The following is a 27,227-nucleotide window of genomic DNA, read 5'->3' as shown; positions in this document are numbered from 1 at the left end:
ACCAATTTTTAATCCATGTTAAACTTTTTAAAAAAGTGTAAACATGAAATTTAAATGTAAAATGTAATGTTTAAAGTTTAATAAAGTGCTTATTAAAAATGGCAAATTTGCCGAAATGTTTAAGCAAAATTTAAATAGTTTTATTTACATCAGACCGACAAACCCAGGAAATAAAAAAGTTACTATATATATAGGTCAAAAGTATCCGACATTCATTAACAACTTTGCACCAAAACGTTCCTCCACTGAGAGGTAGGAACGGTATTAGTAACTCTTCACGAATTTGCTGTGCATCGTGCATCGCAATCACTAACTACAAGTGCTTAGTTAGTAATAACATACTTTTGTTTACGCTGTTTTCTGTGTTCGTATTTTATTATCGCTGAAAATGATGGGTAGATGCGAGCCACGAGTTTGCATTAAATTTTGCTTTAAAATCGAAAAAAGTTTTTGCGGAAAATATTCAAATCCTGTAAAAGTGCTTAGAGGCGAATATATGAGCAAAACACATAAAATAATGGCTGAATCAGTTTGAAAACGGCCTCACGTATCTTGATAGGTACCTGTGAATTTGGGAATGACTAAGTAAATAAATATTCGCTTAGAGACTATATTCTGCACAACTTGGAAATGGTTGTTAATGATGAAAATATTTATAAAAAGATCATTTCCGGCGACGAGCTGTGGGTTTACTCTTATGATCTCGACACAAAACAATAAAGTTCAAAATGGAAGCTTCCATCCGAACACCTATGTTGATTGTTTTGCTTTTTATTTTGAATCTGTTGTGCACCATAAATAAGCTCCAAAAGGTCAGACAATCATCGAAAAATTTACAGTAAAGTTCTAAAAGATGGCCCCCTTTTTTAAGGACTGTTGGCTAGTTTCTTTATTACGATAATGTGCCAACACATTCATTTGTGATAAAACACAAGCTTAACTAACTCCTCTAGATTTCTTACAGTAACAATAAAGATCCATGCGACTTCTTTGTTTTTATAAAGCACTAACTATCGCTTAAACGTTAGGAAAACATAGAGACGTTCAAACAAATATGATGATATTGTTATGTTATTATTAATCTAATTTATTGTTTTTATTTATTATTAAAGGTTTTACACTTATAACACTTATAAGTTTATTAAAGTCTTTATTTGCACAATATATCTCTAATTTATTTTACACTTAATAATTATATAATTTATCTACATTTATTATAATACGTGCGTTACATTTTAAAACGCGACGCGATGTTCAAAAACTAACTGTTCTGTTTACAACAAAATTCCTCTTTAAATATAAAATCCCGTTCCCGTTCCCGTTAAATATAAAATCCCCATCGAAGAGCTCAGAAGGTCGCTCAGACTAGTTTTATTCGGCCTCCTTCTGGAAATTTCAAGTCGTGGGTGACTCATCATAATTCAGGTAACAGGTCTTTCAACTGAGCGCCGAAATAACTAGAATAGAAAAGAATTAGTCATAATATATTTACAGTTTTGAGTCATATGACACGTCATTATTTATCGTAACAATATACCCCAGTCAAGGAAGAAACAAAGCTATATATGTATATATCTTTTGATATATATGACGTTGTGTCCTTACCTAAATTTGCTCGTTTATTATTATGATCTTTTAAAAATGGATCATATTCTGACAATAGTTACAGTAAATCTAAATAGTTTCCATTCCGTTTTCCGCAATTTTTTCATGAGTACCTCTAAATTCCAATTCCCTGGTAGCCAGAAACTTTATTACACCTATAATTCTTTCTACTACTTTAACCCAATATTCTTTCGCAGTGCTAATTTCCTTTTCGAGTTTTACATCAACTCTTCCTTGCGTTAATAAGCGAGTCGTAGAAATTTTCAGATTATCTATATGATAATTGGATCTTTCATGTTCGTCAAATCTTTCCTTACTTTTATTCCATAATAAAGTTCCTATTTTAAATTGGTTCTCTTTTTTCAGTTAAAACACAATAAAGACAAAATATATTGCCAGTGCTGTCGGAGTAAATTGCCCAATCGCGGCGAACCACTTCTCCATTAACCAGTTTTTTATAAAATATTTGCTTATTGGCATACCTGTTTTGTTCGCCGAAATTTCTTTTTGACATTGAAAAGTCCATATCTGTAAGATTCTGATCGACCCATTTTTCTAGAATCATTTCTGCATAATAATTATGGCAATCTTGCCAAAGTGCTGGATCTTTAAAGTTAGGTAAATCCTGTTTTGGATCTGAAAAGAAATAAAAAAGAATTATTCGTCATTGTCCCGAGTTACTGGTGGTTGCTTCATCATCTTCTAATACTTTTGATTTTTTTAACTTTTAAGATTAAAAAAAACAAAGCATACTCAGCTGTTCGTCTTCTCTAATTTTTGTTCAGCTACACCTCATATACCTTTTAGAACAATCAAATATCTGTATAAGATTTTTACGCGAAATCAATGATTTTTCACATAATACTAGTGTAATAGTACTACAAGGCTATTCCAAAAACTGAATTTCATAGCTGTACCGATTGGGAGCATATTGTTAAGTCGAATGGGAATATTATTTCCAAAGATGTCGCGTGCTGGGTGATAAAGAATAAAGCATTGCGAAATTTTAATCAACAAATCGTCGGCTTAATCGGTATAGTGCGTAACTCCTTTCATACATATTTTACAGGAGACACAAAAAACGATTTAAAAACGACTTTACCTTTAAATGTATTTACGTTGACCATAGTTATTGTTTTTGTTGATTAGAAAATATCATAAAGGTGGAAAGTATTAGATACTTTTCTAATATTTTAACTTAAATCGCAAGAATTAAAAAAAATGGAGATACGCAGTTTGCTTTTTTTATTTTAGCTTAAAAATTGGAGTTACTCATTTTTCTTACCATTTAAAATGAAACATTATGCAATAAAAAATCAACATAAAAACATGTTTATTCATGAAAGTATAAGATTTATGAACTTAAAAACTAAAAAGGATGAAAAAGTAGAACATTAAGAAAACTTAAAACTAAAAAGAATTAACTAATGATGAGGTAAATTATTATAGAAATCGTGATAATCGCTTTCCATGCTCGTCTTAAGTTGTTGGAGGTGTGCATATTTTTCTGCTTTAATTTTTAGTCTTTGTTTGTGTAATGCCGGTATATTATCTGTATTAGTTGCTTGAATGCTGCTTATGTTCAGTCTTATTGGAAGAGTTTGCCAATCTTTCTCTGAATGTCGAAGTTTAAAAAACACTCCATCGTTGGAATATTTCAATGCTTTTAGGTCGATTACCAATTGTCCAGAGATTTTTCCTGGTCTAATGGATTTAAAATATTTCAATTCATAATATTTTTTGAAGAAGTCGTGCATAAGGTATTCAACTCTGTAAGGAGCTTTTTGACATGCTGCTTTGCAGATAAATACGTAATCTGCGGGAATATTGATTTTCTTGTTTCGAATCTTTCTTTCGATAACGGAATGAACGCTGTCCACTTCCATTTGAGTATGGCCCTTATGTAAATATTTCTGTATCACAGTTACACCCTTTTCCAGTGCAAAATTAAATAGATCATTTGACAAAGTAATGTTTCGGTTTTGATAACCGCAGCCGTCACTCCATAGTATAATGTTAATGTTACTTTGATTTTCTAATTGTTCACATGTCCCTCCAAAAAATGCCGCCCTCACTCTCATTCCAAAGGTAACAGTAGCCTTGTTTGCGCTTAATGTCAAATAGTGTGAAATTATGGATAAGTTTGGTGTTGTAATAAAGCGCAGAAACATTGGATTTTGGAGAGAGCAAAACTGATTGAAGATCCATTGTTAAAACTTCATGTTGAGACTCCTTATCTGCACTCTTTTCATTTCTTGCTTCATTTTTTAGTGTTATGTGTTCATTGTATTCATCTTCTATTGAATTGTCTGTTTGATAAGCGACACATTTGTCGCATAGATCCTTTTTCGGTTGATAAAGTGACAGCCGTTGCTTATCGAATTCCTTATGGAATGTGGCAATTGAAACAGGTGTATGATTCTGTGTTTTGAAGTAGTCGTTTCTATAAACTTTATATAAATGGGCTTTAGAGTTCCAACTCGATTCTAATTATTAAATAATTCACTATACACGTGCACACATTGACACTTCGTAACGAACTGATGGATTTACGAAGTTTGCTGACTCAATTTGGCGGGAAAGGAGATACGCCGTTTTCTACTTAAGATATTGCAAGGCAAACAATTTAATCTTGGATTTATGGACTTTTCTAGTGTATGCGTTATAATATTTTCTACTAGATGGCACAAAAATGTAATTTTGTTTAAAAAGTGGAGTTACGCACTTTGCCGATTAAGCCGACGAAATTCTGTATTTATTTATTTCAGATGATGTTACAAGGAAATCGAGAAGAACGCTAGAATGTACTACAAAAAATAATTTGCATCACTATTTAATAAAATAAAACTTTTTTGATTTTAGAGTATTTTGGTGTGGAAACCGTTTCGAAATGGAGATTTGAATCCTGGAATGAACCAGATTTGAAAGGCTATAATTGTTTAAATATGTCTGTTTTAGGTAAGTTGTATTTCAAATTTAATAAAATGTATTGCCGATTTAAATGCTATCAAATGTGTACTATTAATTTATCAAGTTTATCAAAATAATATCTGGTTGTTTAATATAAAATATGCGAGAGGAAAAGATCTACTTGTAAAATATTTCAAATATTACATGAAATTTTTCTCCCATAAAATCTTTTCCGCAAGACTTTTCCTTTTTTATAGTCTGCTATCGGATTTTTTCCGGCTATTTAAATAATCATCCCTTTCAGAATATCTCGACTACGTTTCGGCGACCAACGAAGGGTTAAAATCTGCTTTTTCTGCTTCGAATTCAACTTACAAGTTTGGCGGTCCGGCGGGACTGTTTAGAGATAAAAACCACCCCCTCTGCTGGGGCATTCTTGAATTTTGCTCTTCTGCTTCGATTGGTGTCTGTCCTTTGAAGTTCGTTTCTTTTCATCGGAAAGGCGGAGGAAGCGCCAAAGGAGTTGTTGATGGGAGTTTGGTGCTGATCGACGAGATATTTGAGAAGTTTCCGATGCTTAAAAAGATGCCAGTTTCAAATGAGTAAGTGTTTTTTTAAATATTTTATTCTATTGTCGCAGTGCTAATTTTTAAAACAAATATCATCGAGTAAAAGTTTCATAAGACTGTAAGCTCTATATATATTCTTCCCATATTATACGTATTTCATAGGAATTACGGAGAGATAGCTTGATATTTTGTTAGAGTCATGATTAAAGACCATAGACCATAAGCTGGGTCAGTTATAGAATTTTATTAATGTTTCAATCATAATTTTTTCTACAGTTCTATTAGCAAAATCATTGTTCAGCATTTAAACTACATATTTCATCTGTTTTACAAGAAAAAAAATAGGAAAGATTTATTTCATCTTTTCTTGTTTGTATTTGCATTATACCATCATGCGAATTAAATAAACATACTTTTTAATAGTGACGAGTGGCGGGGTTAAATATCTACCAGTTATCCATCGACAAGAAGATGTTCGAAAATGATTTACCATAACTGTTGTGGCACTAAAGGAGTAGTAAAAGGGGACGAAGACAAGATCACCCTGTAGGCGCAAACAAATAAGAAACGTATCCCCGGTTGCTCATTTCGGAAGAGATATGGGGGTTCCTTAGAAAAGATATTGATCAGAAAATAACATATGTAATTAATATAGTCTCAAAACAACAGTATTTTTTACGATGAAAGATAAGTGTTGGGCACTATCCGAATTTTCACAGGATCTATTGGGAAACCAAATTAATAATACAATATATATATATATATATATATATATATATATATATATTACCACACAGCAAAGGAAACTTATATTCTTTAAGTAATAACAAAACAAGGTAGTTTATCTTATGAGAAATATTCTGGAGAATGTCTCCATGCAACAAAAAAATATTATATAAGTATTTGACAGAGTTAAAGTTAAAATATTTATTATCAAAAAAAAAACGAACATATTTCTTTAGTATCAAAGTAATACGTATGTCATAAATCACAAACATTGTTTCAATATATCATAAAACAGTGCAAATCCTTGCTGATAATATCAATATTGTTGGTAGAACGGAAAACGCTGTATGAGAGGTATATATAGCATTAAAAGAATCAGCTACAAAAATGGGTTTAATAATAAACACCAACAAAACGAAGTATATAAAAATAAGCACGCAACCACAAATCCTACTACCACTTGTTATAGAAAACGACGTCATCGAAGCAGTGAACAAATTTTTATACCTGGGAGCGCTCTTTAACACTGAAAATAATACTACCGCAGAGATAAACCGCAGAATTTGCACGGCCAACAGATGCTATTTTGGGCTCAATTTTCTCCTTAAATCCACAATTATATCGAGAAGTACAAAAATAAAACTTTACAAAACAATAATACGCCCAGTCCTAACATATGAATCAGAGACCTGGACTCTCACAAAAAGTAATGAAATCATGTTAGGATGTTTCAAAAGAAAAGTACTAAGGCTCGAATCTAGGGAGCAGTAAATGACAATGGAGTGCGGAGAAGACGATACAACGTCGAACTTTATAGAATATGCAAGGAACCAGATATCGTAAAACATATTTTAAGAGAAAAGATAGGACGTCTGAGGTGGATAGGACATGTAATGCGGATGGAACAAAATCATCCAGCTAGAAAACCGCTTCTTGATAGACCCATTAATCAGAGAAGAAGGTGGAAGACCCAGAAGAAGGTTCCTTGAAAACATCGATGAAGATATGAGAAATATGGGAATACGTGTTTGGCGAACGAAGGTGATGGATAGAGACGACTGGAGAGAAATTCTTGAGGAGGCTTGGACCCACGCAGAGTTGTAAAGTCAGAATGATGATGATGATATTAACCTTTAATTAAAATACTTATTATATTTGTAAATTAAATAGAGATAGACTAAAATATGCTAATCTTATTTCTTCCCGGCATATTAATTTTCAACAGTTACAATTTCACATATTACTATATATACTACGCCTTACGTAGTCAAACAAAATTAAATTAATAAGGTAAGAAATAAACTTAAGCATTTGTTAAAATGTGTAAAAATCCAACGGCAAGAAAACTCATCAATGGAACCGCTTACTATTCCACGTCCATCAGAGGCAAAAAAATTGCCCAACCACGTGGCTGCAGTGCTTAGTCTTTTCAGAGATTATAAATAACTTTATATTACCAATTGTATGAACTTATTCAGGAGCCCTGGGACTGGTATTGTATATGTCGGTGTCTCGTGCGTATACAAAGTGTTTTCCAAAATGCACGACAAAGTGACCTGTTGCTTCCCTTTCCACAAGTAAAATAATTTTTTGAAAAGTAACCGAACGAGCTTGATGACTTGTCGTCTCTCGGGGGTTGGGGCATGTGCTTGACCAAATTTATTGACTCAACTGGCGGCAATCGACAAAAATTTCCCGAGAAAGCGCGTTCTGCGTGCTTTGTTTTGGCGCAAGAGCTAATAATTTTAGCCAGGAATTTTAAATTTACGGAGAGTGTTCCACATACAAACAGTCACTAAGAAACTTTGTTGCAGAATAAGAAAACAAAAAGAAGCTAAACTAAAACCCGAGACTCTAGAACAGATAGAGAAAAGAAGAAGAACGAACAGAGATAACCCGGACTATAAAGCGCTCAACAGAAGTGTTAAGAAAAATATTCGAAAAGACCTCAGAGCTTATAGAACAAACCAGATTCTTGAAACCATAGAGAACAATAAGAACATGAAAGTACTAAAAACATGTAAATCAGCTGGCAGGAATAAAATCATAAAGATAAAAGACGACCGTGGAACATTGTGCTCGCATAAGGAAGAGATCGTTAGAGAAATCCGAAAATTTTATGAGAAGCTGTATACTTCTACTATTCCAAACCCCGGTATACCAACAAAACATATCTTAAATGTGGGCTCAGAGGATCTCCCTGAAATAATAACATCAGAAATTAGAGCCGCCCTAAAACAAATGAAAAATGGGAAAACACCAGGAGAAGATAAAATTACTTCAGAGACGCTAAAAATGGGAGGCACTGCATTAGAAGAGGCAATGAGAGCATTACTGAATAAATGCCTATTGGAAGGACAAATACCAAAAGCATGGAAAAATGCGGAAGTCATTCTACTCCATAAAAAAGGAGACGCCGCAAATATAGAAAACTACCGACCAATAAGCTTGTTGTCACACCTTTACAAACTACTAACTCGAATAATAACAAATAGATTGACAGCTAAGCTAGATGCATACCAACCGGTGGAGCAAGCAGGCTTTCGTAAGGGTTTTAGCACTATCGATCACTTGCAAACAATCCGGACAGTTATTGAAAAAACAATAGAGTACAACATACCACTACATCTGGCATTTGTCGACTATCACAAAGCATTCGACAGTATCGAGAAATGGGCTTCTTAACAGCACTGGACGACGCCAGAGTAGATTCAAGATATGCTGCCCTCCTTAAGAATATATACGATGATGCTACTTTTCACGTAAAAATAGATGATGATCTGGAAACTATGAAAATAGACCTTGGCAAAGGCGTGAGACAGGGTGACACCATCTCACCCAAGTTATTTACTCTGGCATTAGAAAATGTCTTCAAAAAACTAAATTGGGTCGAAAAGGGATTAAAAATAGATGGAGTATATCTTAACCATTTGCGTTTCGCAGACGACATAGTACTAATAAGCACAGATATCCATGAACTAAAATCAATGCTACAAGATTTAAATCACAAATCAAATCAAATAGGATTAAAAATGAATCTCGACAAAACAAAGATATTAAGCAACAGCCTAGAAAACATCACGATAGATAACATCAATGTAGAAAAGGTAGAACAATATATATATCTAGGACATGCAATTAAAAACGAAAAGGAAAATCAAACCCTAGAAATTAAAAGAAGGACACAATTATCATGGGCTGCTTTTGGGAAGTTGAGCTTCATTTTAAAAGACAGAAAAATCCCAATGCACTTAAAACGAAAAACCTATGACACTTGTATACTACCCGTTGCAACTTATGGATTGGAAACTATGGCAATAACAAGAAAAATGGCAGAACAATTAAGAGTAACTCAACGGGCCATGGAGAGGGCCATGTTAAATATAAGCCTCAGAGACAAAATTCCTAACACCGAAATACGTCGAAGAACTAAAGTAACCGACATCATAGAAAAAATAGCGACATTGAGATGGCAATGGGTAGCACATGTAGCAAGACAAGACACCAACAGATGGTCTCATAAAGTGACATTCTGGAGACCTCGAGAAACAAAAAGAAGCGTGGGAAGAGACAAAAAGAGATGGATAGACGATATAACAGCTGTAGCTGGAAAGCAGTGGATGAGAATTGCAAAAGATAGGGAAGCGTGGAAACAATTGGAGGAGGCCTATGTCCAACAATGGATGAATGAAGGCTGAAGAAGAAGAAGAAGAAGTTCCATATAGTTCATTACAAACCTGTTAAAAACAAATGATTCGATCTATTTGATTTTATCGATTTAGTTTCGATTATAAGTTTGACCGATACACTATAAAATACGCTCCCTATCCCTCCCATTTAAAATTATAGCACTAAAGCTATTTTAAATTATAAATTCATAGTGTTGAGGATAGAGCCCAGACACTTATGGAAAGAAAGGGGCGAAAAAAGTGGTTACTGCCATTTCTGGTGAAAGTGCTAAAACCAAAACAGGGATCTTTTGCATGAGCGCTGCAGGTAACTATATCCCGCCTGTGTTTATTTTAGTATCCCGAAAAATTTAACTTTTAGGAGCATTATGGACCGGGTTGAACACACAGACGCTTTAACGAAAGCAGCAGATAGAGATGAATTTCCAATGGTTATAGCCAACTTTTATTAGAGGAGTCAGCACTAGAAGAAGGCTGAATTAATTCAGAGCTTGTTTGCTAAAATGTGACATTTTATGAAAGTTTCAAACATTAATTAGTATTTTATATTTTGAGAACGATTTGCGAAATAGAAATTGAAACGTCAAATATAGTCCAGTCCTCAGAGATTTGATAATGACTCCTAAAACTTATATAAACAAGCTGAATTTTGCTGAGAATATCAATTTTGGGATCCCAAAAAAGATGCAAAAAAGTTTACAACTATTACCCCAGAGCTTTCTCCTAAAACCCTTCTTATAGTTTCTATAAACCTAGTTTGTATAAATCTGTTCAATAAATAAACGTTTCGCGATTTTTTTCATTTTTTACGATTCTCGTGAGATCAATAAAATTTATCACTTGTATTGACCGGCCGTAGTGAAAGTTCCATTTATAAAGATCAATCTTCAAAATCTTTAACATGGAATTTTAATTTTAAGTTGTGGCAACAATTATGAGGCATTTGAAATATGACTAAAAAACGCCGAATTTAAACTTTTACATTAAAAACTTTCATGCTGTAGGTTATGAAGATTAGGCTCTAGTAATCAAAACTTTATAGTGGCCTCTCAATAAAAGGGATAAATTGTATTGATCTCATGAGAATAATAAAAAATGGCAACACGCTACGTTTATTATTTAACAGCTTGATAAAAACTGAGTTTATTTGCGACGTAATATAAAAATTGCATAAGAAAGTTGCACTCTTTACCTTTAAAAATCATTTTGATTTTTGTCGATAGGACACTTGGATAAAAAGATATTGAATTTTTACTGTCAAGCTCATATAAATTTTATTGAACATTGATTTCGCATAAAATCTACATAATAAGTGCTAACATACATTTTTTTCAAAATTATCTTAGCTAAATTTTTGAATTGAAAAATTTTTTCTATAATCTATAGATTCTTGGTAAATCGATTTTTACCGTTTTCCCCCCTCTACGAAGGGGCTTTTAGGGGAAAGCCTGATGCTAAACGTAGTAAACATTTTTACATCTTTTTGGCGTCCTAAAATTGGCATTTTTTGTAAAATTCAGCTTGTTGGTATGATTTTTACAGGTTCAGTGGCATTTTCGTCTCTGACGACTGGAGTAATAAATTTATTTTAAAGTAAAATTGTGGCTTATTGTGGCATCCCAGTGAAAATAGTAAATTGTATTAAATTGTGGTCTAAATGCCAAAAAAAAAAATAAGGCTAAGTCTTAGTGAAAGCCTAGGTAATCACTCTACTATCTTCCAAGCGGAAATTTATGCTATAGAGTTATGCCTGCAGGAACTAAATAAGGAGTTAATGTAGGAACAGATATTTGATAGCCAGACGGCATTAAAGCCAGTGGAATCGAATCGGATTGACCCCAACTTAGTTTCGAACTGTCTTCAGATTCTGATTCGGATCGAAAAAGTCAAACAGTTAGTTTACTCTGGGTGCCTGGACATACTGGTATTGAAAGAAACGAAAAAGCGAACCCACCCAGAACCTGTTGTTGGCAAAGTAAGAAGCACAGTCAAAGGAACGGATGAAACGTGACTACTAGTATAAACAAATGTGTTTCAAACATTCGAAGGCTTTTATACATGAACCTGCGAAAAAGAGATCCAAATATCTACTAGATATAAATATGAATGATCTTAGAATCATCGTAGGTATCATGACAGGACACTATCGACAAGGGGTACATGAATAAAATCGGACCGAACCTAACCTTATATCCTTAGGGGGAGCAAATACTATATTCCCAAACTAATTTTAGAAGGAAAGAGACAGGAAGGAAACAGCATTTGTGACTGACAAAAATACGTGTTTAGTGTAATATCAGAGAGTACAATATTCCGAAGAGTCGAAAACGACACAAATGATTTAAAGAGCACAGACAACGGAAAACGTGCGGCTAAGCACATAGCATATGAAGAAGAAAATATAGAGGCTTAGTTGTTTCCTAGATAGTATGAGCGTGTTAATTCTTTCAATGGATTCTGATAACATCATTTCTGAGTTTATCTGAAAGATGGATTCTTCAAAATATGCTTCCGATTATGTTTTTGTGACTATTCAACACATCATTGGGTATCCAATAATGATCAGAATGGCCAAAAAGAAAACCGATAAAACGTGTAATTCCAGTTGAAACTCGCGAAACTTTTAATTATTTAACACGTTTATAGAAACTGATTTCAATTGCAACAACATGTAAAAATTGCAAAAGAAAACTTTCACATTTCGCTTTTTCTCGATAGGACACTCTGATCAAAGGATATCGAATTTTTACCGTCGAGTTTTACATTTTATTTAAAAAATTTTACAAATTTTAAGATTTGTATTTGTATTTTACAAATTTCATTTAAAATTAATTTCGCGCGCATAGCAACATTCAAATTTATATTCATTTTACATAAAAAGTGCTAAATTATCTCAGCTACATTTGTATTTGAAATATTTTTTTCTACGACGTATAGATTCTTGGTAAATCAATTTTCCCGTTTTCCTACGAGGGGAGGTTTTATGGGGAAGTCGGGTGGTGGGAGTACCTAAAATGGGGTGTAGTTGACCATCTTCAACTAAAGATATTTCTTGGAGAATAAAAAACAAAACAATAAAATGTATCATATATTTTTGTATAATATGTGTATAAGTCTTAACTTTAATTTTAGTAGAAAAAATATCGGGTATTTTAAAAAACCGAACTCAGAAAAAATAAATTGCTTGTTTGGCCAACTTCACCGAGAATAGGGTGGATTTGACCAACGTGGTATCCTGATTTGGTTTGAGACAAGACTTTGTTGGAAAACGTTCAAAGAAAAGCCACTCGAATTCCTTTGGGACCGAGAAGACCTTCTTACGAAGACTTAGTATGGCTAACCTAACTTCTTTTGAACTTCGCCGATAACGTGGAGACTTAATTACAACATTTAAAATACTAAAATTCAATTTTGGAAATCTCGATGAAATGTTTACCATAAATCAAGATGAACGCCTCAGTGGTCATCAGTTTAAACTAAAGAAAGAACATTTTTCTACAAGATCAAGACAGAACTTTCTACCAAGTAGAGTTTTTGAGTGCTGGAATAACCTTAATGATAACATTGTCTCTGCTCCCTCTACCAACTCGTTCAAAAACAGACTTGACCGTTTTATATTATAGTTTAAATATTGTTTTTCTTTTAAACCAAAAATTGTAATTTTATAATTTTATAATAATAATAATAACTTGACTGCCTATGGTTTTACTCAATAAAAATGATTTTTAGTTAACTGGGGTGAAGATAAACACACTAAAATGATTTTAAATTATAAACATTTTAATAAAAACTTTTTATTACAAAAAGAAAGTTACTTCTTTTCTAGCGTTAACTGCAACAGACTGCGCCATTTTCTCAAAAAGTTTTTTAATAATCTTGGAAACAAACTTTTCTCAACAGATAATGAGTTTGGATTAGCTTTCTTCCAATCGTGTAGTAATTGTTTCCAATATTTCTTCATTGGTTAAAGAAGCTAACGTCGATGGGTTGGCAAAGATGCGTTGCATTTGGTGGAAGAAAATGAAAGCAATACTTATGATGCAGTCTGCCGTCTCAAGGAGTTAATGTCGATACCAGGAGACCGGTAGCTACAGTCGTCGACCAGGTTCGGGTTTAGGAATCGGCAGGCGACATGAGTCAACAATCCTTGAGAAATGTACGAGGTGTCACTGTCACTCAGTGGACAGTTGGATGAAGACTCAAGGCTGCCACTTTGCCTCCTAGACGAGCTAACATAGGGCCCAAATTAAACGCACGTCAGAAATAAGCTTGACTTCAGTTTGCTCGATAATACGTCTATTCAGACCTTGGCCAATGGAGCAGAGTTTTATTCTCTGATAAGGGGTCAAAGTTACTTATATAACAATGAAAGAACACGACGAGTCTATCGGAGGTCTGGAAAACGATTTGTCCAGTACTGCAGTATCGAAACAGTTAGCTATGGAGGTGGTTCGTGTATGTTTTGGGGTGGTATATCTTTAGAAGAAAAAACAGAGCTTGTGTTCGTGCTCGGTGGTGATCGCGGAGGGGGTTTGACAGTGGATCGTTACATTACGGATATTCTTCAAGACCATGTTGTATCTTACGTCTGCTACATGGGCGATGGCTTCATGCTAATGCAGGATAACGCTCGATGTTATACAGCGCGGAATACGAAAGATTTACGAAAGATTATCTGGCCAACACCAATATAACAACAATGGACTAGCCTCTATTGAGTCCGAATGTGAATCCCATCGAGCACCTATGGAATGAACTTAAACGCAGGGTTTAGATCCGTAATCCAGCACCAGCGACAGTGGCGGAGCTAAAAACTGCATTAGATGAATGGCGGGAAGAGATTCCTCAGGAATCAGTCAGAAACTAAATAAGGTCCTAAAGAGATCGCATGGAAAGTGTAATACAACTCAGAGTAGGAAATATTTTGATTTTTTATATTAATTCACTTTTATATTCATTACATAATGACTTTCATTTATAACATATTTTCTCACATACAATATTGAGTTATCTTTGTGATGTCCTTTAGGTACTTACCAACTTTATAAATATTGGTGTCATTGCAATAAAAATTACTTCTGTTTACGATATTTTACTTTTAATTTTACATTTTATGTGGATATACACTGGCCAGACAGTGTAGTGAAGAAATATAACTTATTTTACTTTTGAGTCGATTTTTTTGCTAGCAAGTATATATAGTGGGTTACTTTATTATACTATAAAGTTGTCTTGGCGAATTATGAAGGTACTAAGTATAATCTAAGTGGTTGAAAAACATTGAATATGAAAGGCTTGTTTCCGTTTTTTTTTTATTATTTATTACTATCTTGCAGGAAGAGTAATAAATTAAAAAGCACGTGGTGTTCGTGTGTATTAAGGTATAAAAAAGTGCTTATTACAAGCTTAAATTTTTATTTTAAGAAGATCTTTTCGGAATTAAATCATTCCATCATCAGTTTACTAAAAGAGACTACTGAAAAATACCAATATTAAAAAACAAGTAAGTTAAAATTTAAATATATAGAAATAACACGTTGGTTTTTTACCACTTACATAAAAAGTTGTTAAAAACATTGTATGGCCACATAAAAAACTTTGGAAGGACATCCGTATTAAAATATAATCCTCATGGTATTTATCAAGGTAAATGCAATAGACTTAACTCTGATCTGTTCTGGAGTCTTGGGCTAACTGATATAAAGATGGTATGAAAAATCAGTTAGTACCCATCAATGTCAAGTGGAATGATGTAGTAGGAGCAAAAGTCATTGTGCTTAAGTTTGTGAATAGGCAGTTTTTAGTGAAGAATTGTGTTTTGTGTGTAGTAAGATCAATAGCAATTTTTGGTATTTTAATAAAGGTGGTAGAATGTAAAAACAATGACTGTGATGTAAAATAAATTTGGTATACCAGGGTAAGGCAAAATTTAAGTTAGGTAGTTGAAATTAATAAATCATTTTAAAGGCGATACAAAGAATGTTATTACCTAATTGTTTCCTTGTATGAAGTAGGTACAGATAAAAGTTGGTTTGAAATTTATGGAAGATGAATCGAGGAAAAAGAAATAAAAGAAAAAGAAAGAAAAGAAAATAGGAGATAAATGTAAAGATGTAAGCTGGGGATACTGAAACTGATTGTGATAAGAGATTGGTAGATGTAACGTGAGTATTTATAAGAAAACCTGTGTGATTAGTCAGATGGTAGTTATTGGAGAGGATGGGAAATGGGATATTGGAAAAGGGTATGTTAGTGTATTAATGGTGACAAGAATAGAGTTAAGTATGGCGGATTATATAAGGTGATATTAAGCTATGGGAAAATAGAAAGAAATGTAGAAGTAAGTGAACCTGGATGTGTAGTTAACAGAAAGAAAGTTAGATCAGGAAAATAATTGTCGATGAAGCGGAACAAAGTCTCTGTTGATGCTGGTGTGACGATTAACACAATTGGGACTGTTTATCTTTTCCTTGACTATTTCCAAATCCTCAAAAAGGTCAAGTTTGAGATAATCTCTACCTGGGATGTTATGAAGAAGAGAAATATCATCTGGTACCTTGATTGTGTGATTGTGATATTTGAGATGATGGGAAAAAGAAGAAGTGTTCTCTAACTTAGAATGTTCCGTGGCCCTGGTTACTAGAGATCTACAAGTTCTACCAATATAAGTGGCATCACAGTCAGAACATTGAAGTTTATAAACTCCACTGCGTTTGCTGAAGTCAATAGAGTCCTTACTATTGCATAATGATCTACTCAATTTATTGTTAACTTTAAAGGAAATCTTAATATTTTCAACAGAATTCAGGATAGTGTTTTTGATTGATTCGGAGAGTGTTGGACAGTGAAATGGTAATGAGAAGTAAGATGGGGAATCTGAAGTAATGTTATGGTAAGCCGATTGTTGAAGCAATTTACGTTTCTTTTTATAAATGAGTTTATGGATGATATCTGGGTTGTAGCCATTATTGAAAGCAATCTGTTTGATTATGTTTAGTTCTTGGTTGTAGTTAGTGTTGGATAATGGGATGGTTTCTAAACGATGAATGAAACTGTTGAATGCAGATAATTTGTGTGAAATTGGATGGTTAGAATTGAAATGTATGACATGATCTGTTTGTGTGGGTTTTCTGTAGATGCTATAATCAAAGACATTATTAATTCTATTGATGGAAAGGTCCAAAAAATTGATGGAGAAGTTGGATTCTAATTCCATAGTGAATTTGATATTGGGGTGAATATTATTGATAGTGTTTAGTAAGGAAGAAGCTGTATTTGAGTTACCTCTAATGAACACTAAGCAATCATCAACGTAACGGAACCAGTGTAGAATTGTATTGTTAGTCATGATTTGAGTGGATTCTAGATGATTCATGAAGAGGTTTTTTTTATACCTTAATACACACGAACACCACGTGCTTTGTATTCAACAGGTATACTAGCCACTCCTGGATATCTCCACTTCATGGTTTGTTCCAGTTTCACTTTTAATAAATTAAAACATTTTAATCAGTTGTATCTAATAGAAACTTCAATAGTAGCTATTTTATTCTTCACACTTTCTTTACTACTTTATTCCAAAATTAATGGTTTTAAAGTTATAGGCAAGAAAAGAAGCAAAAAACGATGTTTTTATTAATTTTTAAATATTTTAATTTTTTTTATTAATATTCCCGACCTATTTGAAAGGAAGGATAAATCAATTAATATTACTGAAGTTATCACACAACTTTTTCTCCAAAAATCCGAATGCCATTTCTCACACCCATCTTAAAATTCACCTTAATCCATAACGATCTTGGAAAGCTTAAAGGAAAATCGTTTAAATTATTTTACCAGTGCAATCGAAATCGCCCTGAACGTCGAAACGGTGGAGTCGAGATCAATATGTCATACCAATTTGGCGGTATTCCAAATGTAGATCTGCAAATTCGAGTTTACCAGAAAACATGAAACTGTCGAAAGCAATTACCGATGTAGCTATTTCTACAAATGAAACCTATTTGTATTCCTATACTGGCTATAATTGGGACGATATTCAATCGGTATTGATTGGCTCAATGACACCTACCGATATTCGAGTCGAATAACTATTGAAAATTTGCATACCGAGGTTATGGCTTTGGGAAAACTCTGCAGGATATTTATGAAATATCGATATCGTTTAGTGCGAATTTAATTTAAACCCTTCAACGAAAGAAAAATTCTATAAATTAATTTCGTATACAGTATGGATCAAATAATCATATAATATGAGTTAAATACGTCTATGTACCTATTTTTTTCTTTTTCCATATTCATATTAAACTGTCGAACATGTTTTGATATTTTATGATTTTGTTGAGAGGTCTTTTAATAAATTTTTAATACAGTGTGGCGCACCGAAAACGAAACAGAGGCATTTACTGGCAGATGATTCCTTTTTTGAAAAAACGCTCGGACCCGTCGATTTTGTTTTCGAGGGGGACACAAAATTGGCATAAAATCACTTTAACATTTGCAGCCCCTTAAGCGGGGGTGGCATCATCCCTAAAATCTTAAATGAAAAGGGGGGTCGAATGATCCATTATTTGAAAGGTCTTTCAACTCCCTTTATAATGATGTAAAATTCATGTATTCAATTCAGTAGTTTTGGAGATTTATTGATTTAAAGTTTAAAGTAGACTTTAATAGGTACATCAAATTAGTTTGTACTTCTTTCAGAAGAAATTTGAGTAAAAGCATTTTCTTGATAAGTAAATGCTTTTATTTAGTACGCCAATGATTTATTAATAATAAAAATAGCAATTGAAGTGTCCTTTGTGACAAAAAAAGTTGTTTCTTGAAGAAAGATAAGTAGAGAATGCCACGTACTTATTTTAAATAGGAAATAGTACATTAGTTTGCGATTGATTTGACCAATCTTTGTTGTTAAAATATCATTTCAGGATTCCACTACGAGGTGTCGAACGAGTAACATCGTTTTATATTTTGTCGTGCTTACTAAAACATAGTGCAAAAACAGTGAACATAAGTGTACCTTCAACTACAAATAAATGTATGTATAATTCACTCATTACTAGTTGAGGTTTGTTTTTGTTTCAACTGATTAAAATCACAAAAGAAAAAATTTAAACAGGATTGCCTTAGAACCGGCAATCTATTTTTATTTTAAAATGAATAAAAAGCTGAAACTTTACCATAACACATAGAAGCTAAATTATAATTTCAACTAAAAACGCAATTGCTTTTGACTACATGAGCAGTGGCGTACCAAATACCAAAACAGTAAATATGTCTCAAACACAAAACCAAGTTTTATCCTATGTATCAGTAGCGAAAACAATTCCACGGCCAACTTTCCCAAGCAAACATCAAGCCATTGTGATGCATGCCGAAGAAAATCTGAAATTGTACGATTACGTTAAAGCTATAGGTGATATAATAGGCCCTAAACAAGTCTCCTTTGCATCTAGGATATCAAACAATCGCATTTGTATCTATCTTTCTAATACTAATCTTGTTGACCAGCTCATAGATTCACATCCTATAATACAGATAGGAGATGTTTCTTTAAATATCCGAAGACTTATTTCCTCTGCTAAAAGAATAATTATATCTAATGTATCTCCGTTCTTACCACATGACATAGTTGAAAATAGCATTAAAAATCTTGGACTTCGCATCGCATCTCCTATATCCTATTTAAGAGCAGGCATTCCTGGGGACGAATATTCACACGTATTAAGTTTCAGACGCCAAGTTTACGTATACCCTCCCTCCGAAGATTTTGAATTACAAACATCAGTACTTATTTCCTTTGAAGGGAATGAACACAGAATCTTCCTTTCTACAGATAAAGTACATTGTTTTATCTGTAAACAAACAGGACATATAGCCTCCAACTGTCCAAATCCTCCAACAGACAATACACTCCCAACCGAATATATACCAACAAGCCCCAACTCATCCGTAAAAATTTCATCTCCCTCTACACATAATGCCAAAGAGCCACAAATCGAAAATAAAGACTCCAACACTGAAACTCAATCCAACACTGAAACACAATCAGACCAAATCGACATAACACAAATATCTCAAAAACGAGGACACTCTGAAATAGAAACTCCTAGTGAACTAACAAGCCCTGAAATTCCTGAGAAAGAAGCTCAACCATTGTTAGATATGCTTCCTCCTCTATCAGCTTCCCCCAAAAAAGGTCTCAAAGCTAAGAAAAAAAAGCACAAACCTGATACTCCAACAGAATTAGTATTAACCGAAACCACCAAGAGAACAATCCAAGAAGCATACAAAAAGAACCCACAAACCTTTAAAATACCCATAGACAATTTCTTTTTCTTCCTTGAAAATAGTTTTGGACATTCTGATCCTTATTCGGAAGCGAAAAAGCTCACGGATGATGTAAAAAGTCTACTTTTAAACCTGCATACTATATATCCAAATCTTTCAGATAGATCCTTAAAAAACCGATTTACCCGTCTAAGTAAAAAGATCAAGAAACAACTACAACTAGAATCCTCTGAAGCCACAAGTTTATCAGACCCAATTTCATCAAGCGATCTAACTGACGACGAGTGCCTTTCCGATCGATCCCAAAGGTCGCAGCACTGAAAAATCCCCCCTTCTAATATTCTTCTCATTCAATTTAATCCAGTGGAATTGTGATGGGTTTTACCCCCATCTAGAAAATCTCCAACTGCTTGTTGCTGATACTTCACCCGATTTCATTTGTTTGCAAGAAACCAATTTCTCTAAAAACCATAATCCATACCTTAAAAATTACGTTGGCTACCACTTTATACGAACATCACACGCACGAGCTAGTGGTGGAAGCTCCATATTTATTTCTACAGATATGTTCCATCAAGAATTTCCCTTAACAACAACTCTAGAAGCCGTTGCCGTTACTGTTTGGTGTCCAAATAAAATCGTAATTTGCAACGTATATATTCCTCCCTATTATACCCTAACAGCTCTCGAAATTACAAATCTAACTAACCAACTTCCTGAACCATTTATCTTAGTTGGAGATTTTAATGCACATAGCACTATGTGGGGCTCCAGTAATACTTTCGGTAGAGGCAAAATGATTGAAAATATCATAATCAATTCCAACCTTAATTTTCTAAACACTGGAAGCAGCACATACTTTCATATTCAAACAGGTACTCTCTCTTCCATTGATTTAAGCATATGTAATCCAGAATTATCTACTCATCTTACATGGAAAACACTGGAAAGTCTCTACGGCAGTAACCATTTTCCCATTTTAATTTCTAACAATGATAACTCACAAAGACAAAGCCAAATTAAGTGGAAAATTGCTCACGCTGACTGGGATCTATTTAACTTAATTGTCAAGGAACAAACAAATGAAATCTCCTTTACGAATTCTGCTGATGAAGATCTTAACATGTTGATTAATTGTATTATAACTTCTGCTGAAAAATGCATCGGTAAATACTACTTTGATCCCTCCAAAAAATATGTTCCGTGGTGGAATGAATCATGTAAACTAGCTATAAAAGATTGTAAAAAAGCATTAAACCGATATCGTAAAACTAGAAACCAAGCGGACCTAATAAATCTTAGAAAACTAAGAGCTAAATCTAAGCGATTTGTTAAAGAAAGCAAAAAGAACTCATGGAACAAATACATCAGTAGCATAACTTCCGACACACCTTCTAGTCAAATATGGACTAAAATAAAACAGATGAAAGGTAGATATACAACATACAAAATTCCAGCCATTATAGAAAATAACAATGTCATAACTGATGACCAGCAGATTGTAAACACACTTACCAAATACTATTTAAATAAATCTAAACTTGATAACAACTGTACTGGACCAACAAACATAAAAAATAAAGGTGTTGTACGTCCAAATTCCAATGATCATCCTGTCAATCTCCCACTAACAATCGACGAATTAGTCGAAGCTGTTAACTCCCTAAAGATCAGTGCTGCAGGGCCGGATGGCATTCCATCGATATTCCTAAAAAATCTACATGAAGATACCCTAATAAAGTTACTAGAATTCTACAACAACATATGGCTAGGTAACCAATTTCCAACACTTTGGCGACAAGCTATAACAATTCCACTCAAGAAAAATGATACTTCTGCCAATACAACTATGTCATTTAGACCCATCTCATTAACGTGCACACTTTGCAAACTCCTGGAAAAAATTGTCAACAAACGCTTACTTTGGTATCTTGAAAAACATAATATTATCAATACCGCTCAATCAGGATTTCGTCCAAATCGTTGCACGATCGATAATCTTATCACTCTTCAATCCGATATCATAGAAGCATTCTCTAATAGAAACGACCTTATAACTGTCTCACTCGATATAGAAAGTGCTTTTGACACAGCATCAAGGCCGGCAATTCTAGAAAAACTTAAAGAGTCTAATTTATCTGGAAACATATATCTATTTGTTGAGAATTTTTTAACTAACAGAAGTTTCAAAGTTTCTGCAAATGGTAAAATGTCTCCCTCATATATCCTGGAGACAGGAGTACCTCAAGGATCAGTCCTCAGCACAACCTTATTTTTACTGCTTCTTAACGACCTTAGTTCCTTAGTACAACCCCCTGTCAAACATAATATCTATGCGGATGATCTAGTTATTTACTGCTCGGGTAAAGTAACAAGCTCCACTAGCACTCTTTTGCAAAATACTATTGATAACATTTCTCACTGGTCTAACAACATTGGTTTTAGCTTCTCGCCTACAAAGTCTAAAGTGATTAACTTTAGCAAAAAATATAAACAAACTCTTCCACTCATAAAATTAAAAGAGCATCCACTACAAGTAGTTGAAACTCACAAATTTTTAGGGGTAATTTTCGACAAAAAATTAACATGGAAGAGTCATATAGAAAAAACTAAAGCCAGTGCCTCAAAAAATATAAATCTCTTAAAATCACTAGCCAATCGACAATGGGGAGCCGAAGAAGAAGTCCTATTAAGTTTATACAGAGCCCTAATAAGATCTAAGTTAGACTATGGATCGATATTATATATGTCTGCCTCTAAAACTTATTTAAAATCACTAGATACAATTCAAAACACTTCATTAAGAATATGCCTTGGAGCCTTCAGATCTAGCCCTACAGAAAGCATATATGTCGAATCGTGTGAACCCCCTCTAAATATTAGAAGACAACGTCTACTAAACTCCTATTTTGCTAAGGTCTCTGCAAACCCAAATAATATATCATTCCAACTTATTAAAAATTTTCAATTAACAGGAGCACACAGTAGAGCTACTGCCAATTCATCACTACAGTTTCTATCCCCACTCTTAGAAAATTTTGACCTAAATCTTACCACCCCCATTAATCAGCCCAATACTCCACCTTGGCTAAAAATATTACCTGACTTTAACGTAAATTTGTGCAGATATAAGAAAATGGAAACCTCCACGATACTCATGAAACAAACTTTTAATGACATAATTAATAGAGGCAAGTTTGATAACATAATATTCACAGATGCATCTAAAGACGAAGAAAGTGTCGGATGTGCCGTTACTTCCACAAATAACAGACTAGCAATGTATAGACTACCCAAGATTACCAGTATATTCACAGCAGAACTCTACGCCATACTTAAAGCTCTGGAGGTTCCAATGCAGGGTACCAAAAACTTAGCAATCTGTACAGATTCATTATCATCCATAAATTCCATTAGAAAAATCTACACATCAAATCCGTTAGTTAATGAGATCCACGAAAGATGTACAGCACTTGCTAAATCCAACACTTCGGTTTCGATGATATGGAATCCTTCACATGTTGGTATTAAAGGAAATGAGAATGCTGACCACGCAGCAAATGAAGCACGTTGCTCTGACCTTACAGATGAAAAATGCCAATTGTTTCAAGATATAATAATTGAAATTAAAAAGTTATCTACCTCAATGTGGCAAAATCAATGGAACAGGTGCACTACCCAACTAAAGTCCATCCAACCAAACATTTTAGGACCTAGAATTTTTTCTACGGAAAGAAAATCGAAGACCATCATTAGAAGGCTTAGAATTGGGCACACCCGGCTAACCCACGGATATCTGATGGTTCCAGAAGAACCTCCAAACTGCCAATATTGCAACTCCCGTCTAAGTGTACACCATATACTTGTGGAATGTAACCAGTACGCAGCAGCACGGATCAAACATGGTATCCACGGAAGTTTATGTGATATTTTAAATTGCAAAAACAATATGTCTAATGTGATAGAGTTCCTTAAAAACTGTAAATTATATCACCTGTTGTAATTGTATCACCTATCTATATTTTAATTTTGTATTCATCTGCTAGTTTTGTATTTTCTTTTTTTTTAGATATCAATGTAACTTAATTTATTGTTTTCTGTAATACAGTTCCTCGTGTCAATGGCCACAGCAGCCGAGACATGTATTTTGAAATAAAAAAAAAAAAAAAAAAAAAATATCATTTATTGGTTTATACATAAATTAACCATGGTATATTCCACGGCAGAAAGGGTTGAAATTATTGAAATATTTTTCGGAAATAATCAGTGCGCTAATAGAACAGCACAAATTTTTAATGAGCGACATGAGAACAATAATGTGCACCGAAAATATGTTCTAGAACTTGTAGCTAAATTTCGGGAAACTGGATCAGTCGCCAATAAAAAACGTAATATTGAAAATCCTATAAGGAACGAAGCAACAGAAGTGGGGGTTTTAGGGCAAGTTATTGTAGATCCTACATTAAGTACCCGCAAATTGCAAACTTCGTGTGGTGTTAGTCGACGTACTATCCAACGGATTCTAAAGGCCCATAATTTTCATCCGTATAAAATTCACCTTGTACAAGAACTTAATGAAGACGATTTTGATAAGCGATTAGAATTTTGTGAAGTTATGAGTGAACGAATTACAAACGATGAACAATTTTTATTTAACATTTGCTTTTCCGACGAATGTTCCTTTTTTTTAAATGGCGAAGTAAATCGTCATAATTGTCGATATTGGTCGGACTCTAATCCCAGAATTTACCATGAGGTACACACACAGCAGCCACGAAAATTAAATGTTTGGGCTGGCATTTTTGGCGATCATTTGGTTGGTCCTTTTTTCTTACCTGGAAATTTGACTGGTGAAATGTATTTGGAATTACTGCAAAATGCAATAGATCCTGCGCTAACAGATATAATTGAAAATCAGAATGATGGTCGATACGTTGAGAATATGTTGATGTTCCAACAGGATGGTGCCCCACCACATTACGCATTAAGAGTTCGGCATTATTTAGATCAGACCTTTCCTGGTCAATGGATTGGTAGAAGAGGTGCCGTTGAATGGCTCCCAAGATCGCCAGATTTATCACCTTTGGATTTCTTTTTGTGGGGTTACTTAAAAAGCAAAATCTATGCTACTCAGCCAACATCCTTAGAAGATTTACGACAAAGAATTGTGAATGAGTGCCATCAAATTACTCCTCAAATATTGCAAAATGTCCGGCAACGTTTTCAGCAAAATCTTTATTATTGCATGGAAAGTAATGGTGGTCATTTTCAACATTTACTCGGCTGACAGGTCAGTTCATTCTTTATTTTTTAACAACTTTGCTGCTATGTATTGATCTTCTCTTACGATGATGTATTTAAACTTTAAATCAATAATTCTCCAAAACTACTGAATTGAAGTACATGAATTTTACATCATTGTAAAGGGAGTTGAAAGACCTTTTAAATGATGGATCATTCGACCCCCTTTCCATTTAAGATTTTAGGGATGGTGCCACCCCCGCTTAGGGGGCTGCAAATGTTAATGTGATTTTATGCCAATTTTGTTTCCCCCTCGATAACAAAATCGACGGGTCCAAGCGTTTTTTTTTAAAAAGGAATCATCTGCCAGTAAATGCATCTGTTTCGTTTTCTGTGCGCCACCCTGTATAGCAATACCGATATAAAAATGTTAACATTTGTTTGGCAGAACTGTTCCTAAAACTAAGAAAAACCAACCACCTAGATATATCCGTTTTTGAGAATGCGATATCTTACAAGTCAGTAAAACTTGCTATTTTTGTTTCTTTTCATATCCGTCTATTATGTTTTAAAAAAGTAATGAGCCGTTTTCAGAAGTTTGAAGTAGCAGCTGACGTTTTTTAACAGGTAGATAAGAAAAGGTAGAAAAAGTAATAACAACATTTTCTACGTTAGCAAAATATAAAAATAATTTGTCCTTCACAGGTACAATAATCTTTTAAAAAACTATGTTTTTGTATTGTTTTATGTGCCTGTACCTTAACTAGCAACCTCTTTATATTCAAAAAACACTATTTTACTATAAAATTATCAAATTCCAATTTAGCTCGAACATTTTTTCAGCGAGGCAGACATCGAGACAAATTGGTCTCGGTCCCTGGAATGGCGGGGAGACGTGCGGTATGCCAGTATGGTGGTAAAAGTAATAGCAGATTATTATAAATCAGTGAAAGTGGAGAGAAAATTGAAGATCGAGCTCCTGGGCAACGATAATGGGTTTCTAAATTATCACCCGTTTTATTTTACACAGAGGACGCTATTTGCAAGGTATGCATAGTTTGAAACAGGTCAGGACTGAACAAATTTGTTTTAGATTAATTAAGCCGATTTGTTTTATGCACATAGCAGATATAAATGACATGGTGCGAATTACTTTAAGATCATTATAATTACGAAATTTACTATATTTTATGAAATATGCTAATGCATATGAGCTATTTTATCTTAGGTAACAATTATTATAATATTCTAATAAGTACCTATTTAAATTCTGGATCTTGACTCTCTGTATCTACCCCTCTCTGTACCCACTCTCTGTATCTACCCCTTTCTCTTGAGTTTTGTGTGTAAGTCTGTGTGTGTGTTGTTTATTTTTGTTCATTCTTTTACTTTGAGTATATCCTGACATCTGCTATGAACTAAATATTTAAATCACGAGATGTAGGTACATCAAATAACTAAGATACCAATCTACAAGACTAAAATACGACCGCTAGTATCCATTAGACTAAAAATCTGTAAACCGCATAATCTGTAAAACATATTTAAAAGAAAGGTGCTGAGACAAATAGATACTAGACCCTATACTTGAGAAGAGAAAATTAGGTGGTAAATCAGATACAATTGTAATATATATATATATATATATATATATATATATATATATATATATATATATATAAAATAAAGTTTTTTTTTGGGGTTGCAGTCATTAATAGCGCAGGAAAGTGAAAACTAGTTTTATACAATGCTATTTAATTTTAATTTCATTGTATTTACTGATACCATATTTTAGCATATCCTGAAGAAGCAAATAAATTTTGCGAAAGCTAGATAAAGAACAAAGAGTTTCACTTTCCTGCCCTATTAATGACTGCAACCCCCAAAAATAAAACTTAATTTTACATAACGTGTCAGTCAATAATACCTAACTACTTTATATATATATATATATATATATATATATATATATATATATATATATATATATATATATATAAAAGAAGTACTTGTGACTCGTTTGGAAAAAATATATAAATATGTTTTGAATAGGTTGGAGTCAATAAAAGGGGTTATTGGGTAACTTTATTATCTCGAGCTTTCAATTGTGTTTACAATTATTTTCAAGAGCTGCTAAAAAATACAAACTATCTTACAAAGTGGAACTAGAAAAAAATTATATTAACTCACCAAATAA

General features: G+C 33.5%; 1 protein-coding gene across 4 annotated transcripts in view; it reads left to right on the top strand.

Moving 5' to 3' along the window:
* Positions 1-27,227, top strand: part of Idua (alpha-L-iduronidase) — a 264,927-nt gene that overhangs the window by 23,209 nt on the left and 214,491 nt on the right. For 3 of the 4 annotated variants that reach the window (XR_011950645.1, XR_011950644.1, XM_072529494.1), the window contains exons 4-6: positions 4,468-4,563; positions 4,820-5,117; positions 25,874-26,077. Coding sequence is in view for 1 of the 4 variants with exons in the window: in XM_072529494.1 (XP_072385595.1) it covers positions 4,468-4,563; positions 4,820-5,117; positions 25,874-26,077 (598 nt within the window). In the remaining 3 variants the exon portion in view is untranslated. The remainder of the gene's footprint in view (positions 1-4,467; positions 4,564-4,819; positions 5,118-25,873; positions 26,078-27,227) is intronic. The other variant, XR_011950646.1, reaches the window with a different exon arrangement.

The sequence above is a fragment of the Diabrotica undecimpunctata genome, chromosome 4 (genome assembly GCF_040954645.1).
Source record: "Diabrotica undecimpunctata isolate CICGRU chromosome 4, icDiaUnde3, whole genome shotgun sequence".
Lineage (NCBI taxonomy): Eukaryota > Metazoa > Arthropoda > Insecta > Coleoptera > Chrysomelidae > Diabrotica > Diabrotica undecimpunctata.
The sequence above is the reverse complement of the archived record's forward strand: the minus strand, read 5'-3'. Positions and strand labels throughout refer to the sequence as shown.